The 17,981-nt window shown below is 37.3% G+C and overlaps 2 protein-coding genes across 8 annotated transcripts; one reads left to right on the top strand and one right to left on the bottom strand.

Annotated features, from left to right (window-relative positions):
* Positions 1-446: 446 nt before the first annotated feature.
* On the bottom strand, positions 447-8,464 carry LOC108980343 (uncharacterized GPI-anchored protein At1g61900-like). 5 transcript variants are annotated; one of them, XM_018951235.2, is made up of 8 exons: positions 8,103-8,464; positions 6,329-6,457; positions 3,910-4,764; positions 2,862-3,107; positions 2,741-2,755; positions 1,664-1,804; positions 1,468-1,515; positions 447-665 (listed from the first exon to the last, which is right to left on the bottom strand). In XM_018951235.2, the coding sequence occupies exons 2-8, from the start codon at positions 6,360-6,362 to the stop codon at positions 592-594; spliced, it is 1,413 nt and encodes a 470-aa protein (XP_018806780.1). In that variant the 5' UTR covers positions 6,363-6,457; positions 8,103-8,464; the 3' UTR covers positions 447-591. The 5 variants fall into 5 exon arrangements, with proteins under 5 accessions (XP_018806780.1, XP_018806804.1, XP_018806788.1 ...); XM_018951259.2 differs by having other exon boundaries at positions 2,925-3,107; positions 8,103-8,419; XM_018951243.2 differs by lacking the exon at positions 8,103-8,464 and adding an exon at positions 5,411-5,517 and having other exon boundaries at positions 6,329-6,404.
* A 4,625-nt stretch (positions 8,465-13,089) lies between these two features.
* Positions 13,090-16,064, top strand: LOC108980367 (protein GAMETE CELL DEFECTIVE 1, mitochondrial-like). Of its 3 annotated transcripts, none has more exons than XM_018951278.2 (4): positions 13,090-13,285; positions 13,730-14,455; positions 15,127-15,316; positions 15,520-16,064. In XM_018951278.2, the coding sequence occupies exons 2-4, from the start codon at positions 13,776-13,778 to the stop codon at positions 15,736-15,738; spliced, it is 1,089 nt and encodes a 362-aa protein (XP_018806823.1). In that variant the 5' UTR covers positions 13,090-13,285; positions 13,730-13,775; the 3' UTR covers positions 15,739-16,064. The 3 variants fall into 3 exon arrangements, with proteins under 3 accessions (XP_018806823.1, XP_018806815.1, XP_018806835.1); XM_018951270.2 differs by having other exon boundaries at positions 13,727-14,455; XM_018951290.2 differs by having other exon boundaries at positions 13,109-13,285; positions 13,825-14,455.
* The last annotated feature ends 1,917 nt before the right edge of the window (positions 16,065-17,981 follow it).

Raw genomic sequence — 17,981 nt, 5'->3', positions numbered from 1 at the left:
GCATGTTTGTTTGTCTTTTTCCCTTTTTTTTTTTTGTTAAGAAATGATTATTAATAAATTTGTATATATATATATATATATAATATTTAAAGATATTTAAAAAATATATGAAAGAAAAAATACCTAAATTACACTGATCGGTCCAAACTATCTGTACCCGAATCTATTTATTTTACAATATAAGTGATTTTACAATCTAACGTATCGCATCAAGTCAAATTAATTTGTAAGTTTACTTTTGTAGATCTGTCTGTAGCGAAATCATTTCTCATCATGTATACAAGGTTTAGCTCGTGTAATTTGTATTTAATTGGAAAACAGGAAAAAATATTTATTTTTATATTAAGTACAGAAAAAAATTGCGTATGGCTTACTCTGTTGTGCAGCATAAGCATAGGTATACTTAATGGATTGGCAACCTAATGCATGGAGAAGAGAGTAACAGCTTAAAAAGGAATGGGCAGATGCCAGACGAGCGGATAAAACAAAGCAAGGCTGCTATACATGGAGGCTATTCATTCAAAATATACATGCAAAAAATCCACAACCAATTTCCAACCTCGAGCTAGCTCAACCCAAGCAAAATCTCCTTCAGTACAACAATGTACTGAAAATAAACAATGAAAAAATGGGTACCAGCAGTTCTAACTCACCACCACCACAACCTGCATTATAGCATTGTAATCAAATGTCATTTCCTCTTGGACAATAAATAAGTTTCGGGAAAAAATAAAAATAAAAAACTAATCAAATTATTGGTTTTATAGTGCAATGGTCTTCTGCTATTCATCAAATGAAAGCAACATCTTGGCAAACAGTTCCGTAGGAAAGATCTTGGTCCTCTTAAATGGGATTGAAGCTTTTCATCTATCTCAGCATTCAAGTACGAGAATCTCAAATATGACATTTCCCCAGAATCCAAGAAAATATAAAACGAAGTGAAATATCAACATTTTACAGATAAGAGAGACAGTTCATAATCTTCAAGCATCTTCATATTTTGCAAGCATAAAAGGTAAAGTGAACTATGGGTATATCAAAATGCTCATCTGATGAAAACCTGTTTAACATGGTGGTGTGTGTGTGCATGTGTTTCAATTAACATTTTGTATTTGCAATGGTACGTGGGAACTGAAAAAAACTAATAATGTAAATGTAAATGTAAATGATGTTACTTTTTGTATATGTATAAAATCCTTTGTGACATATGAATCGGTGCCAAATCTGAATTCCAGCACGCTAGACACCACCAACCATTTTCATAAATAATCAACATCGCACATCCTTTTCTTTTAAGTATAAATCTTTACTGATAAGTGCAGAAGTCGCAACTCAAACATCTCGCATACATGAGGCAAAATGTTTTTTTTATGCATCATTTTATTTTCATCACATTTTGTGCTTGTGAAAACCAATGATATACTAAATTTAAGAGAGCTGGAAATTGCACAAAGCAATGGCACACACCAGAATTTTTTAAAGCCTCTGATGTCGGTAGTGTATGCAATGACATCTCTGCAAAATTCAATAACATCAATAAGGATATGGACACACTAGAACAAACTCCAAATATGCTAATCTCAGAATTTTAACATTGGTTATATTAATCTTCTAAAACTGCGAGTAGAAACAACAGGTAAAAATGATATTTTCATTAACTTACCAGGTGCACAAAGAGACACAGATGAAATTGAGGACGACGAAGGCCATGGGGCGGCAATGTTATCACTCAAGTCACATGTAAAGCTGATGCCTGTTGCATTGTCAAATACGACATCTGCAGGCAAGCTCCGAAGTAGACACCCTGCATTCCAATGAAAATCATAACCATCCTTTTTTTAATTAAAAAAAAACCTTTTTTTTTATAAGTGAAAAAACATAATCATCAATTATTGAACATTCAGGAATGCTAACTCTATTTTTATCACCATCCAATTATTCATCAAACAAAACACAAAAACCTAGCCTAAAACTTGAGTGTACCAGGAAATTTCCCTAACCCACCTCAGATGGTCAATATCATCCAACATAATTATTACCATTTTGACATCGCAACAAGAAGTTTGACAAAGCAACCAGATAAATGTTATTTCATGAAAAGCCACAAAAATTGGAAGCTAGCATTTACTACATAATCCAATTCCCAACCATGTGCTCTGAGCATCAGGCATTCAAATATATCTTGAAGGCTGACACAATGCCCATAATGCTAAAGCAAATGCTCCACATTAAGTAAAAGGAGCTTAATGCCCATAACTTTGAAGACTGTGAGAGAATGCTGCCAGAGTTGAAAACAGCCATGCTTAAACCTTTCTAGGAATGGACTATGGTCCCCACAACAATGCCCGATTTGCATCTTTTGTCGATTTTTGTAGTTCTTGCTACCCAAACCTTCCTTAAAATAGGCTTGCTTGGGTTGCACCCTGGTACTTTTAATTTTTGATAGTTAATAAGAAAATTTTATTACCATGAATAGGCAAAGTCCAAGTACACATGACGTATACAAAGGAAATACCTAATTCACACTAGAAACAAATTGAGCCTAAAGCAAATCCTGAAAATTATCATCATTCAGTACAAGAGCCTTAGCCCACAAACACAAAGTACTTTTAATTAAATGTGGTACCTTTACTTATAAAAAAATATAAGGCTAAAGCAAATCTTTTCATATGAAACACTAAGAGAGAACAACAACAGTAATGATGAAGATTGAAATAAGGAAGCAGAAACAGTAGCAAACCTTGTTGTCCATATACTGCTCCAGTGCACATGTAGATCCACAGACAGAGATGGTTCAGGGCCAGATAAAATAAAGTTATGACCAACGGCAGAAAACAAGAACAATAAAGCACGAAATATACCTTGGATACTAAAATCTTTCAAGTCAACGTCACAAAGCTCATAAATATTTTCCATAATCCCACCTTTCCGTAACATGGATCCGAACACTGTTGCACAGACTATGGCTTGTCTATTTGTTATTAACATTTGCTTTTGTACTCCAGCAATGTAAGTATTTAATGAGCTACAGCAGGAAGGACTGGGAGCAGCTACATTACGACATGCTACAATAACCTCGGAAGGCTCCTTAAAACTTAAAGGACACACTGCACAAGTAATGTTTATTTCATTTAGGAGTTAAATGGCACCGACAAGTCATAAAACATATATATAGTGGGACAGCAAACCAACCGCAACAACAAATACTGCATTTGAATTATATCAAACACACATAAATAGAGATGAAAAAATGAAAAGCTGGTCATATTTCTTTCTGAAAGCCAGGTAACATTAATCTTGATACTATTTGCTTCTGCTCTACCACAACAACCTGAAGTTTTAAATCTCATGCTTGCTAGTTCTTGGTTGTGGTTAAAAGCTACATATGCATGAGTGTGGGTACCTCCCATTAGTGACCAGTCAACATTCAATAATAATAACATAGTGATTAAAATAAAATGAAATATAAAATTTCAATAAGCAACGTTTGTTTAAGAGGAAAATGAATAAAATGCTAAACTGAAAAGGAATAAGATGTTTAATAGTTACATCTTTTGGCTGGCCATTATTCATTGCTTCCTTCTGGATATATTTGAAAAAAAATGATATAAAATAAATCAAACAAACAAATAAATTGAAACAAGAATCTTCAAGAATGATGAAACCATGTGACAAGCAAGGAAAAAGGTGAACTGATACAATAAACTATCTAAGCTTATAACAGAATGCCTACACCTTTCCTCCCGTTACATTTATGACTAGTGTTATTCATTCACCTGAAGGATGCCTTACAATGTTAGAACTGGACAACCGTATACATCTGCTATCTAATAACGTTCCTATACACTTACAGACAACCACTATAGCCATTTAGATATAACAAACGTAGGAAATACTATAACTCACTACCTTTGTTGGCTTTGCAGGCAGATAATATTCGAAACACAGTATTTGCAGCATCTGACGGAAGTTTCCTTGAAAGATAGGAATGAACCACTCCTTTGCAATCATTAAGAGAATCAATTGGATAAGGCTCGCCCACTATATTCTTATTCTCATTGAGTGTCAATTGCCTTCCTGATATCTGAAGAGCAGCATCCATAATTGCAGGTTGGCAAACTGGTCTACAACATTCTTTAAGAGGATCTATAGTGCCGCAGGCCTCCAGTAATTTGCTTGTGTTCACTGTTTTCTCAAAGGAAAAAAGATCCTTCACTGGACAAGACCCTCCTGTAAGACTCGATGATTTAACGGAGCAAAGTGTAGGTAACGTACTGCTTGCCCCTCTACTAGCTAAGATATTAATGATGTCTGTAAAACAATTATTAGCAACAGCATCTTGCAAAACCAACTTATCAGAGTTGATACTGTAGAAGCCCCGGAAGTTGTGAAGTAAACTACTAAACTGTGGACAACATATTACATTTCCTACAAGTGCCGCCAATGGTTGAGAACAATCAGATGCTGTTTTTTCCATGAGACTTGATATAAGAGTGAAGTTTACAGGGCATTTTCCTGTTAGAACTGGCTCGTATCTGGTAGGAAAGGTTGGGTACATAGGTGGCAAAGGTTCACGGGGATTTGGGTAATGGGGAATGACAGCGGGAGATATTTCTACGGGATCAAACAGTCCAGTAGTAGGGGGATTAGCTAGCTCTGACATGGAAGAAGTATGAGTAGGTGCAAGCAGCATCTGCAAGGCCACTAATTCTTGAAAACTGTATAACCAAATGATGAATAATAATAACTGATTGCACAAAGAACCTGCAACCATATATAAGCCAGCCTTCAGCAATGAAACAAGTAATTTCTTTTGTGAAAGAAAATAATATGTGACAATAAACAAACACATGCTCAAACCTAATATTGCCATCTATTTCCAGTCCAACTTGTCCAAGCATGCCCTTTATCTACTTACAGGTTGAAACATGTCAAGAAGCTTCTTCATTGCTTTTTATGTTATTATTATTTCAACATTCAAGTATAAAATACACCCCTTGGATTTAGGCGAAAATCCATTGATCTCCCTCAACATTTTTAAAATACACTTCAGTCCATATCAAAGGATTCTGTCAATGAATATCTGTAAATTGGCAATTTTAGACTTACAAATTTGACAAATTAAGATTTTTTTTTTTTATTGTCAAGAAAAAAGGGTGAGAATAACAAAAATGGATGGAATTACTCCTCACATTTTTCCCCAAGCCACTCCTCCAACTCATTGTCAAACTGCCCATCCTAACTTGGTGAGATTCCATGTAATATACAAATAAAAATTAAAAAAGCTATCCAACTCCAGAACCAACTGAACACAACCCATACTTTCAAGTTCATTCCACAATTCCCATGCCCTTCACCTTCAATATTTCTCCCTTAAAAAAAGTTTAAAAAAATCCAGTGTCATACTCACAGCCATGTGTTCCACACCATACTCCCATAGTGACCTCACCACATCAAGATCTTCACCACATCAAGATCTTCATAGACATCAAAGTCAAACTGGTCCAAGAGCCATACCTATAGAACATAATTTGTTGGAGAGGGGTAAAAAGAGCATGAATTAAATGTGTGCATTTGGGTCGGGTGAACCGAAATCCCTCCCTCTGTAACTCACACACCAGTTATCACTCTCTAAAATGGAATCATTCATAAGCATGGTGATTTTAGTACCCCCTCCATGTGTTTCTAATATGCATATCCTCTGCTCCCTCCCTCCCTCCCTCCACCCAAAAGAAAAGGCTTTTCAGATTGTCTAAACAACATTTGATCGCAACATATGAGAATTGTGCTACAAATTCTAGATTTGCAAGAAGATAAGAATTAGACCTTCGGCTTTGTTGTAATTTCAACATCTAACAATTACTTGCTTAAAAAATAGACCTTAGAAAGTTCACACTTACGTAAAGTCAGGTTCCAAATTCAAAATAGTTGAACAGCAATTGTGAGCAGCAAAGATTACATGAAAATAAAAGGAATGAGAAAAGAGGTATAAACTGCAAAGCCATAACTCTTTCAAAGTAGTTAACATGCTAGTAACATACACTCTGCCCAAATATTGCAGACTTAAGGATGGTCCTCGTGAAAAAAGTGAAAGCAAGGGAATAATCTAAATAGATACCTAAGAGTCTCACGGTCAAAACAGCATTGCACTAATGAAACACCATCGTCACACCACAGAGTAACTCTAGACAATCAAAAAAGGAAAATTAACGTCGAATAGTTCATCTGTTGTAGGGTCAAGACAACACCTTCAGTGACATCTTTTGCATCATCCCATCAAGGAAAGGCAAGGCTATTAAGACAGCACAAATCGCGGAATTAAACTTACCCTTAAGATGACCAAAAGTCTGGAAAAAGTCCATGGTTCCACTAGCCCTTTGCTATCATGGATATTTATGACAAAAACCTGAGTCAGCTGGTTAAAAGCCAGAGATAGCTCAGACAAATGCAGCAACGCCTGCATTAGGCCCAATGTAAGAAAATTATATTTCACACCATCAGGAATGCAATCAATATATTAAGGCAAATAATTAACAATGGCCGCTAAGGAGTTGGGTTAAGAATTTCCAGAGAGGTCACATACATTTTACTTAAGAGATAGAGCTGCAGAAACTACTCTAATATATTTTTTTTTTTTTATAAGTAATAATTTTTATTGATGTGAATGAAATTAGGCAGTGCCCAAGTACACAGGGAATATACTGAGAGAGGCACCTAATTACATTCTAATAGACTAGAAAGAAGATAAGAACTCATGAACATTCCCTCCCCTCAATACAATAGCAGAAAACCACTGGAAAATAGAGAAGACAAAGAAGTTCCAGATTTCCCCCATTGCACGCTCCTTGTTATTAAAACATCTGTCATTCCTTTCCAACCATATACACCACATTAAGCACAAAGGAATCATCCGCCACACGGCTGCTAATTGGGCACTACTATGAGACCTATTCCAGCATGCTAATAGGTCCACCACACTCTTGGGCATAGCCCAACTTAGCCCAGCTCTTCTAAGAATACCAGCCCAAAGCTCCCCAGCCACCTCACAATGTAAGAGCAAGTGATCTACCGATTCTCCACTTTTTTTACACATGTAGCACCACTCCATGATCACCATACCTCGTTTTCTTAAATTGTCAACCGTCAATATCTTCCCATGAGCAGCTGTCCAAGTGAAAAAAGCAACTTTAGAAGGCACTAACACCTTCCATATACTCTTCCATGGAAAGAAAGTGGGCTGTAGGACTGTCAAAGCCTTATAGAAAGATTTAACAGTAAACTTCTCTTTCCTCGTGTGAATCCACAACATACGGTCTCCCCCCTACTCTAATATTTACAGCATAACTATCTCAAAAATCATCACATTATCAAGCTACAGATGGAGTGTGCCAAACTTGGGAAATATTCCATGTAACTAGCTTTACCGCAAGAGCAAATTCAGCCCAAAATGGGTTCCAAAACCATCTTTGCTTACTTGGACCGGAAAACAAATGCATGCCACGTTGAAGGTTTCCATTTGTTCCTTTTAATACTAAGCTTATTGAGGTCTAACAAGACGATTCTAGGTAAGCTTTTCTATTCAAACAAATTAGCATAGAATATGAGATATAAGTTATATTTTCCAGGAAACGAATCAGAAAGCATGAGAAATATACTGAAAAAATATAGTATCAGCTTAAAAAAACTCCATAGCGAGGAAACTAACACGACTTAAATGGCCGTGTTCGGAAAGCATAACTCAAAGAGCACGGAAAAAGACGAAGCTGACCAAGGCATGTGCGGTTCACATTACATTCACGCTGCGTTTGGTAATCAATAAAACGAAGAAAAAAAAAAAAAACCCCAAGAAACCCAACAATTTCAGAACACCTCAAAAACTGAAAGAAAAAATACATGTCAACAAACCCAAATAGTCGGATTGCGCTCCAATAAACGAGAAAAACATAAAATCAGTTAAATAAAAAGAAAACCTGAAACTTGTATTAAGATTACCCCTGGCCTCTCCCACAGTTTCTCAGATACCAACCAGAAAATCAGACATACATAAGCTAGTGAACAAAGAAGCTAATCAGACGGAGAAATAAAGGGACGAAGAAACATGCCTGAAGATTTCGGAGCCATGAAGAAGCGCGGGGCTAAAATCGAAGGTTTTTAAGGTTTGGGATTAAGAATCGGAGAAAACACACATTTTTGCCCAATGTCGATCGGATTGTGGCAAGTCCAAGTTGGGAAATATTGGGAGACCCCAAAACTCAGAGCTGGCTCTCACTCAAGACAGCCTTGGTGGAACTGTCTCCCACTCTCCCGGTCGCTCTCTATCTCCCTCACTCACTTCTCTTTCTTTTTCTGTGTCGTTGCAATCTAAGGCGGTAGGTAGGTATTGGGGGAAGTTGCTTTTTTTTCTGCAGCCGGTGGATAAAGTGAGACTAGAAAAACTTTACCTTTCAATCTGGACCCGAATTAAAGTGGCCTGAGATTTTCACCATCCGTAATATTTGTCCGAAGAGAAATGATACTTTTAATAAAAATATTACTTTCAAATTCGGCTGTAGTGGACATCTAAGTTGTTAATATAATATAATTTGATTTAAAAGAAAAATTTTAAAATTAAAATCTTATCATTTAAATGATATGAATGTTATGCTTTATACTTATAAATCAAATCTTATCATTTAAGCGATATTACACACCAGCTTAAATAACTCTATTTTTTATGTTTGATTTTATAACATTGCTTACATGTTGCATTATATTGGTGGTTTTATATATTAATCACTCAAATAAACAATCATTTAAAATGATATCTTAGTAAGTATGATTAAATATGACAAAATTAACGATGAGAGAGAGAAACAAGATCTGCCAGGCGCCGTCGAACCTGTGGCTCCGCCACCACCACAGACAAGACTAACGGACTCTCGCGACTAGGATCCTCTTAGGAACCCTTCCTTCACAAACAAGACTGACAAGCTCCAACGACTCTTCTAAGGACACTTTGGCGACGGCCCTCCCTCTGGAGAGAGGGATTTTATCAGAAAGCCTTCCATTTGGCTTCGTCAGCACATATTTGGTGGAGAAAAATCTTAGATTTGGTGTTTCCTGCATCATTGGAGTATATCTATAGTCTCACTTAATCGAAGCTCTCTCATAATCGTTGGGAGCAGATCACTGAGAATCTAAAACCTGCGAGGTTTTTCCAATGGTTCGTTGCTCCAGCGGAATGAGGGCACAAATGGCTATTTCCAACAATCATTGTCAGGAATAGTTCTTTGTTTCACTTGGTGTTCACGTCATTATGGGTCAGTTTGTGTACTTTTGGGTGGAATCCAAGATCTCGAATGTTCACTATAGAAATGGAGGTCCTCAATAAAAATTGTGGAGAAGAGTAAAAGGGCTTGGAAGTCTCTAGTTATGGGATGTAGCGGTATAGGGTGGCTAGTGGATATGGTGGAAGCTGTGTTTCAGGTGGAAAGACAATGGGAATTCATCAAACACATGTGTGTAGGAAATAGAACCTTCGTGGCTCAACAATGCTCCAACGTACACGGTAGATTCTTATCTGTAACCGAATATGGTGAAGGAGGTTGGTGGGGGATTCTAGTCATTTCGGAAGGATATTAAGGCATGGGTTGGGAGAAATTTGTTATCGAGTTGCGGAAGTTCGTTGATCTTTTTCCTCACAATCATGGAGATGGGTCATTGGCAAAAAGTAAACATAATTTATTTGCTCATGAGAACAACAATGGGCCTAAAACAAAAAGACATGAGTCCAAGCACAGTGGCAAGGCGATCATATGCATAAGCTCTGAATATAGGTCCAGCTTCGATGAATCAGTTTGCTAATGGGAGCAAGAAGGGAAGCATTGAAAGGGGTCTGCAGCCTCTAGAGATTGTACATGGAAATATTCGAAGTCAAAGGGGGTTCGAAATGGATGGTTTGGGTCTTCCCAATGGTAATCGTACATTAAAAGAGATGAACACCAGCTTGTTGAGTTGAAGGTAGCGATTGTTATGTTATCAGCAAAAATTGAAGGGCTAGGTGAGCTAAGAGGTGGTAATGGTGCTGTTGTAAAGCCCAATAAGGGCGAGCTTGGTGTGTTAAGTGATGGGTTGAATGCTAAAAAATTAGATAAAGGAAAAAAAGAAGTTGGGTTTGGCCCAGTTTCAATATCTAAACCCAGGTGAGTGTGGAGGGTCAAAAGGAGAAGTAGGTCATCTACATTTGAAGAGGGTTCTACATTGGGTATTGGTGTGGAGACGATCGAAACAAATTGCCTCTCACCAACGGTGACTCGGAAATCACTAACGACTTGCGCAGTCAATGCTCTTTTCGTCAAATTGATGGCACCCATGATGAAATCTATGGATTGCTGAATTTTGAGGGAGTTTCTTCTAACCCCAAAATTCAAATAACGACCACGGTTCCACCACTCATGTCGAATGTAACTGGTGTACCTCTTCAGGCATCTTGTGGGTCGACACAACTTTGGCCAAAGTGGTGACATCATCAATAACATTGCGGAGGAGATGCAAGTTTTAGGAACTGGTGTGGAGGAAGGGATGAGGCTATCATTGGTGCCTTGCGAGGGGGAGTTTTCAAGGCTTGGTCCACAATTTGGAGCGAAGACTGTATAAAATGTTATCCACCTGATATCTCTCACATCGATTAACAATATAGTTGATTCATCATCGGATTGAGTTTTGGACAAAGTAAATGAGATACAACAGTGTGTGAGGATTACCTATGAAGGATTCAAGAACCAATTCACAGCACTACTCACTACAATATAGATGGGTCATGTACTTGGCGCAAAATAAAGATCTAAGACGATGAGAGAGTTAAAGCATTTTACTTGGACAATCAACTATGACAATAAACAAGGTAGTTCAAGTCGCGGGAGGACTAGAGGGGAGACAAAACCAATTGTATATTTTTAGTAGGCTCGTTCGGAGCTTATAAGTATTGAGGAGTGTGTTGGGAAATTGGTGGTGGGATAAGCTTGAGGGCAAAATCTAGTTTGGTGGGATAGGCTTGGTGCACTGGTGATGGTTTGGGCCAAGCGCATCTTTGGGCTTAGGCTAGAGCTTTGTTAGATTCATTTTCTCATATGGGTTTATTCTTTTTTTTTTTTCTTTTGCATCCCAACTAGGTGTTTTCTCTTGTATTTGGCTACACCTATTGACATGAATAAATGAGTACTTATAACAAAAATTAATGATGAAGAGTAACACTCTTCTTCTCTGAATTTTATACACTTTATCGAAAATTTTACAAATCACACTCACATTTAATTACCATTTTACTATGATGAAGTAACATTGTCCATCATCCATCTAATTTTACTTTAAAAAAACGAAGGATGAATCGAACACAATAAAACTGTCACATCTTCTATAAGAAAAAAAAATCTACTTATCATTATCACACCACATACCACAACTAATTTTTTTTATTTTTTTATTTTTTTCTCTTATCAAATGTGTTGTGTGTAGATGAAAAGTAGAAATCTATTAGTTTAGGAAAAATAAAATAAATAAGATAAGTGTGGTGTATGGTGTGTGAATCATAAACCGGGCTAACCCAGCCCGGGTTTAAAACCTGGGTTCCTGGTCTGGAACAAGGATGAATCCAATTTTACACTGTCTTTATAAATTCTAGCGTCAAATATTAACACGTTATAGTGGTTTTGTTCTCCTAATTGTAAAAGAATATCCGGCACAACAAATTATAAAAAATTCGGATACGGATACGGATACCTCGTTGACAAATTCAAATAAGCAAGAATTTTGACCATTCCTTAAATAGATGGAGAATTTAGTGTACAATATCAAAAAAAAAGGAAGACCATTGAAAAGTAATATCAATCTTAAAATAGGAATAGTTGGATGTCTTTTAAAGGGTGGCCATCTGTGAAAGCACCATGGTAATCGAATTGAGACAGTGAAGCTTGAGAAATTGAAAAGGATGGAGGTAGGCGGTCAAAAATGGTTGTGCGTGGCCCTTGTGTTTGTTCTGGCTATTTTTCATACAGAGGCCGTCAGAATTCGTCTTCTAGGAGAAGGAGAAGTTTTCCTCAACCTGAAAAGCAAGCAAGTACAAGAACGAGATCTGTCCAAGGGTCTCTACTACGGGATGAAGCCCAAAGGTGTACCTATTCCTCCATCGGGGCCTAGCAAAAGGACCTCTGACTCTCCTCCTCGACCTCCTCATGATCCCTTTCATCAGGCTCTCTCCAAGGGCCCTGTTCCTCCCTCTGCCCCTAACCCAGGCCCATTTGATACCTCTACCCGTCCTCCTCTTTCTTAAGGTCCCACAGCCTCGGAGGAACTTAAATCTCGTAAATAACTAGCTTTTCAAGTTTCAACGAATGAAGAGAACAATTGTGACTCAACTTTTCCATCAATAAAACAAGATGGTTTTATGTATTTGTCCAAGTATCAAACCCATCAATTGTAACAGTTTGAATTGGCAATTTATATAAGAAGACATCAGGTGTGAGGCAAAAATGATATTTATGCATTGCATTTCTATAACTGAGGGGAAGACAGAATGGCTTGAATGGTCCGAGTATTTTTGTTTGTGTCTGAATCTTAGTGAAGCTACTTATGTCTATCCCACCCATCAGAGACTTCGGTTACATTCTAACGATAAGTTGAATAAAATATTATTAGAATATAATTTTTATTTTAAAATTTGAAAAAATTGAATTGTTTATTTTATTTTATGTAAAAATTTTAAAAAATTGTAATAATTAGATGAGATGAGTTGAGAGGAATTATACAAATCTAAAATTCAAATTCTTAAATATAAATAATTATAGAGACCACATTTCATTGGTAAAAAATAAAAAATTTACTTTATCTATGTGAAAGGGAATTAGCCATTAGGAAACATAGAGTCAAAGACATGTTGTATTTGCACGGTCTTCATTTTGTTGGAGGTATGTGTTTTATTTTTTGTAAACATATTATTAATTTCGTAAATAAAATAAACAGAAAAGAACATAAATTAGTTAATTAGAGCACTGAGCAGTTTCGTCTTTTCCACCCAGAATAAACCTAGAGACGACATCGTTTTACTGTCATGCTCTTTCCTCTCCCTTTTTTTGTTCCTCCTCTTCCCTTCTCTATTCGTCACGCCTACACAGCAACAATACACAAACAGCGTCACAACCATAGCAGCATACCCTTCGATCGCTAGCCACCGTCACTGCCGTCGGCCACCTCAACTTTTACCTGGAGGAAATTTCCCGGCGAGCTAATCGGAGCTAGCATTCGTAGCAAGGTAATTTCATAGCAGTAGAGAATTAAAGTTTTTGATCTCCATTTGAAGGAGTGGATTTCCCCTGGCGCCCCGGTGGAATTGTAGGCCGAAACCACCCACTATTTTAAATATTCATGGAAGTTTCTTTTTTGTTCTTGAGCTGTGATTTTTGAGTGTTTACGTGTTCAAAAACTTTTCGGAGCATTCGAAGCGGTTCATGCCATTTTTGGCAGGATTTGGGCTTGGGCTACTAAATCATAGTTATCGGTATTCTACACACATAGATTTTATTTATTGTGGGTGCGCGCGTATCTATTTGATAATGAATCTTAATTTTTATGTGTGTATATGGCTGTTGACGTGCGTGCATGTGTATCTGTTATCCTGGTTGTATTGTTGCCTCTCTATTTTGCTAAGTACAGGAATATTTTGGTTTCTGCTTTTTTTGTGGTTGCTTTTTAGTAGTGTAGACTGAAAACCATTCCAACTCCGTGGGGAAATTGCTTCAAGAATGCAAAATCTGCATCGTATTATATCCCGTTTTTCTTCCACTTCGCTAGGCTCAAGCACGACTAAAGCCAGAGTTTTGACAGAGAGAACCAACACCAAGTTGAGAAAAGATGCAATCAGCTTGAGGGGATTCTCTGCAAAATCTGGTGAAAATGATGGTAAAGATGAATGGGACAAGACTGTGGAGGGATCATTTGATGGTATGGCATCGGGTGATTTGGGATGGGATTCTGTGTCGTCTTGGTCAACTGGACTGACCAAGGAGCATTTTGATGGTGAGGCCCCACCTAGCAGAGGGGACTCCTCACATTCTTCAGTGATATCTGGATTGCAAGAGATTGATGATAAGTTGAGGGAACTGGACTCGGAGAATCGCAAAAGTAAGGCATTTGTGGATGGATGGGGTGAGAGGATGCAAGAGACAAGTGTGTTGTTGAAACAAGTGAGAGAGCCTGGTGCAAGAGGATCATATCTGAAGGACTCTGAGAAAGCTGAGATGTATCGCTTGCACAAGCAGAATCCTGAGGTTTACACTGTTGAGAGGCTAGCAAAGGATTTTAGGATTATGAGGCAAAGAGTGCATGCCATTCTTTGGTTAAAGGAGCTTGAGGAGGAAGAGGAGAAAAGGCTTGGGCATCCTTTGGACGATTCTGTGGAGCTCTTGCTTGATACTTGTCCCGAGTAAGTTATCAGTTCTAAACATTACTTGGTTTGTCTTAAGTGGCATTTATGTTTGTTATTATGCATATCTGAATGGTATGAGAAATGATACTCACTGATTGTAGTTGTGCTTCTTCTGTGATTTACATTGGTTATGTGCTTGTTTACAGGATGCTTGGTGAGAAGAATTAGTTGCAATCACTGTGAGATATGAATCAAACCGTTTATTCTTGTATAAGCAAACTAATGTGCTTATTTACCGTTTTAATTTTTAATTTTAAAATACGGACTGTTGATTTGTGTTTTCTTGTTAATGGCCATATTTTGTGGAATCATGTCTAACCAGCCCATTGTTAACCTAGCTACATTAAAAACCCAGTTGAGCCCGCTGAAGTCCATGTTAGCTGCCTTGACTCATCATGAGCTATATTCTAGTTGGTCATTAATCCGTTGATTCTAATTTAGATACATACTTCTCTGAAATGAAAAACAGTAACTTTTGCTGAAATAAGCAGGACTCTCTGAGAGAAAGCCACATCAAGTTTGAGAAATGTCCATTTACTTCCATTCAGTAGTTATAGGCATTTTCTTGATATGAGTGAATATACACTCGTTGCTTCCAGTTTTTTTTTTTTTTTCAATTCTAATACACAACTTGATTTCTTATACTTTTTTGTCCTTTCATCCTGCAGGTTTTTTAATTCTCACGACAGAGAATTCCATGTGGCTTCCCTTGCTTACAAACCTGACTTCAAAGTTATGCCGGAGGGTTGGGACGGTACAACCAAAGATCTGGATGAAGTCCATTATGAGATTTCCCAGAAAGAAGATGAAATGCTTTATCAAGAATTTGTCCAGAGGATGAACTTCAACAAAAAGAAAGTAAGTTATTTCTGCTCACCCTGTTTGATTTCCCAGTCCTCCCCTCTCCCACTTTGTTTGGTCTCTGTGCGTCTCCCCCTCCCCCTCTTCTCAGTTTTTGTCTTTTACAATGTACTGCAGATCCCAATTTGACAATACATGTCACATGTATTTCATTAATGCTGTTTGGAACCTTTCAAATGATGTCTTTTGCTCATGTACAGATGGCAGGAGAGGTAAAATGCCACAAGTACAGCCGGCGGCGCCCATCGGAGGGGTGGAATTTCACGGTAGAGAAACTGGGACCACGAGGGAAGCGTGGAGGTGGTGGCGGCTGGAAGTTTATCAGCTTGCCTGATGGTTCCAGCCGACCTCTCAATGAAATGGAGAAAATGTACGTGAAGCGAGAGACTCCCCGACGCCGACGCAAGATACTCCCCTGATGATGGTCTCTGTTTTCAAATGGATATTAGAATGAAGGATTTGTGTAGCTGAGTATCAGATGTTTGGGGTTCTGAGGTAGTGTGTTCTTAACCTTATCCTAAACTTTTACTTCCCCCTCCCCACCCGCATCCGAACAACGGTCCTTTTGTTTAGGAGTATGTATTTGTTACACTGGTAAAACCTGTTTGGAGCTAAACTTCGAACAAATTGGAGTGCTGAGTGAGCAGCGCTTCTTCCTTGCCTCTCTCATCTTGAGGAAACTTGAAATTCAAGTGAATGTTAATGCGGGTTTAAGCAAATAAGAGATTTTATTGATTGTATGGTTTGACGTTCTCCTGGCGCTTCTATAAACTTGGACTAACCCAGCAAGGTGATTGGAAGCAGATTTTGCCACGTATCGAGGCCGATATAAACCTTGGTCTGTTCTCTCAGAATTCTAAAGTATGTCTCTTCTCAATTAAAACCATACAAATAAAAAATGGTATGCAATATGAATTAGGCTAATAGAAATATCAAATATTTATATTTATTTTTTAAGGTTAGATGTGTGGGTGTGTGAAGCAAGGGATAAGACTGTTCATCCGAGTTCCGACTTGAGAATCCAGATATACTCGGACCAGGACCCGGATTTCAAACTCGGGCTGGAACCCATACCGGGTTAACTCGGGTTAGACCCGGGCCAAAACCCAGATGAATTCGGATTTTTCAGGTTATTTTATTTATTTATTTATTTCATAAAGCCTTATATTGTTTATCTGATATTTATATGATATTGATGTATCATTAGAATGATTTTATAAAATAAAATAAAATCCAAATGCATACAACATACATGATAGAATTCATTACACATTATTTGAAATAATTTGCTAAGAATATTACAAGACACATCCATTGCCTTAATCAAATTCAAGTACACAATAATAAACTACAAAGGTTGGTCTTCTGTTTTTTCATATTCCTTATCTATTATTCCTGAAAGGTTTTTTCATCTTCATTAGTTTCTGTTTCTATACTGCTTGGATTCATTGTCTTTGTACTACTAGAACTCCTGAAACCATCACATGGAAGTACTATTAGACTATTTTTAAACTAACAAAAGATGCTAACATTCATAAGCAGCACATTGTTATTCAATATTTGTATTACATGCTTAGATCCAAAAGTACATACCTTCAAACTTCAATTGAATTAGAAGCATCAATAATTGTGGATGCAGCTCTGGAAGCAGCCAAAACTGCATCTTCTTCATCACTCGTGCTTTTAAATTCCTTTAGCACATAGAGTAACAAAGCATCAAGAAGTAGAAGACTCCATTACTCTATATAATATATGCCAAATGAAAGAAATAGTGTATGATGCATACCTCTAAAGTTGCACTTTTGATAGTTTCAATAGTATAATGTCAACAAATTATACAATAAAAATATTCTCGGCTGCAAATAATGGACAGTGATAGTGATTTGAGTTTGGCTAAACTTCGATCATCACGATTATAGTCCACGCAAGAGATGTGTTTAAGGTGACATCTGGGTTTTGTTTTCAGTAATTGTGAGCACATAAGGTATTAATGTTGATTGTTGAAGCTCTCATGCGCAGAATAAATGTTTATTCTTTGATGCATAAGCCACAAAGTTCATAAATAAATTTCTAACTAAATAAACCCAAACTCAAAGGAGCAAATTTGGTACCCATTTTATTTACTCGAAGCTTTAAAAATAGCCATCAACGGGGAGGAAGAGAGAAGAAAAAAATATTTGATATAGTTGAGAAATATATTCACCATAGCGTGCCAACTTTGCAATCAAAATTTAATAAAACTATTAAATAGAAATCGGATGTACCTCTTTGATGGAAGAGAAAATGGAACGACAAAACATAGCAAAAATAGAAAATCCAAAGATTTACTCATATTTACATTCATTGTTCACCGAATCAACAGATCTACCCATATTTACATTCATTCTTTTATGGAAGAAAAAAGGGAACGACAAAACAAAGCAAAAATCTCATTCGACAAGTTCAAGTACAAAGAAGAGACTCAGTTCACCAAATCACCAGATCTACCCATATTTACATTCATTGTTCACAGATCGGGAGAGAGACTTACTGAAAGGTCTCCTGCGAGACAGACATGGCAGCGAGAGAGAGATCAACCTCAGCCACCACATTGAGAACCTCTATGGATCTCGATAATGTAGAACAGCAGCCTCAGAAACTTGAAAAGGAGAGAAGGAGAGAG

Source organism: Juglans regia, chromosome 7 (assembly GCF_001411555.2).
Source record: "Juglans regia cultivar Chandler chromosome 7, Walnut 2.0, whole genome shotgun sequence".
In the NCBI taxonomy this organism is placed as follows: Eukaryota; Viridiplantae; Streptophyta; class Magnoliopsida; order Fagales; family Juglandaceae; genus Juglans; species Juglans regia.
The sequence above is the reverse complement of the archived record's forward strand: the minus strand, read 5'-3'. Positions and strand labels throughout refer to the sequence as shown.

Coding starts and splice junctions, on each gene's coding strand:
- LOC108980367 (XM_018951278.2), top strand. CDS start 13,776: ATGCAAAATCTGCATCGTATTATATCCCGTTTTTCTTCCACTTCGCTA. Junction 14,456..15,126: donor TTGCTTGATACTTGTCCCGA/GTAAGTTATCAG, acceptor TTCATCCTGCAG/GTTTTTTAATTCTCACGACA. Junction 15,317..15,519: donor TGAACTTCAACAAAAAGAAA/GTAAGTTATTTC, acceptor GCTCATGTACAG/ATGGCAGGAGAGGTAAAATG.
- LOC108980343 (XM_018951235.2), bottom strand. CDS start 6,362: ATGGACTTTTTCCAGACTTTTGGTCATCTTAAGG. Junction 3,108..3,909: donor TGCCTGCAAAGCCAACAAAG/GTAGTGAGTTAT, acceptor TTACTTGTGCAG/TGTGTCCTTTAAGTTTTAAG. Junction 666..1,467: donor AGAGGCTTTAAAAAATTCTG/GTGTGTGCCATT, acceptor GCTATAATGCAG/GTTGTGGTGGTGGTGAGTTA.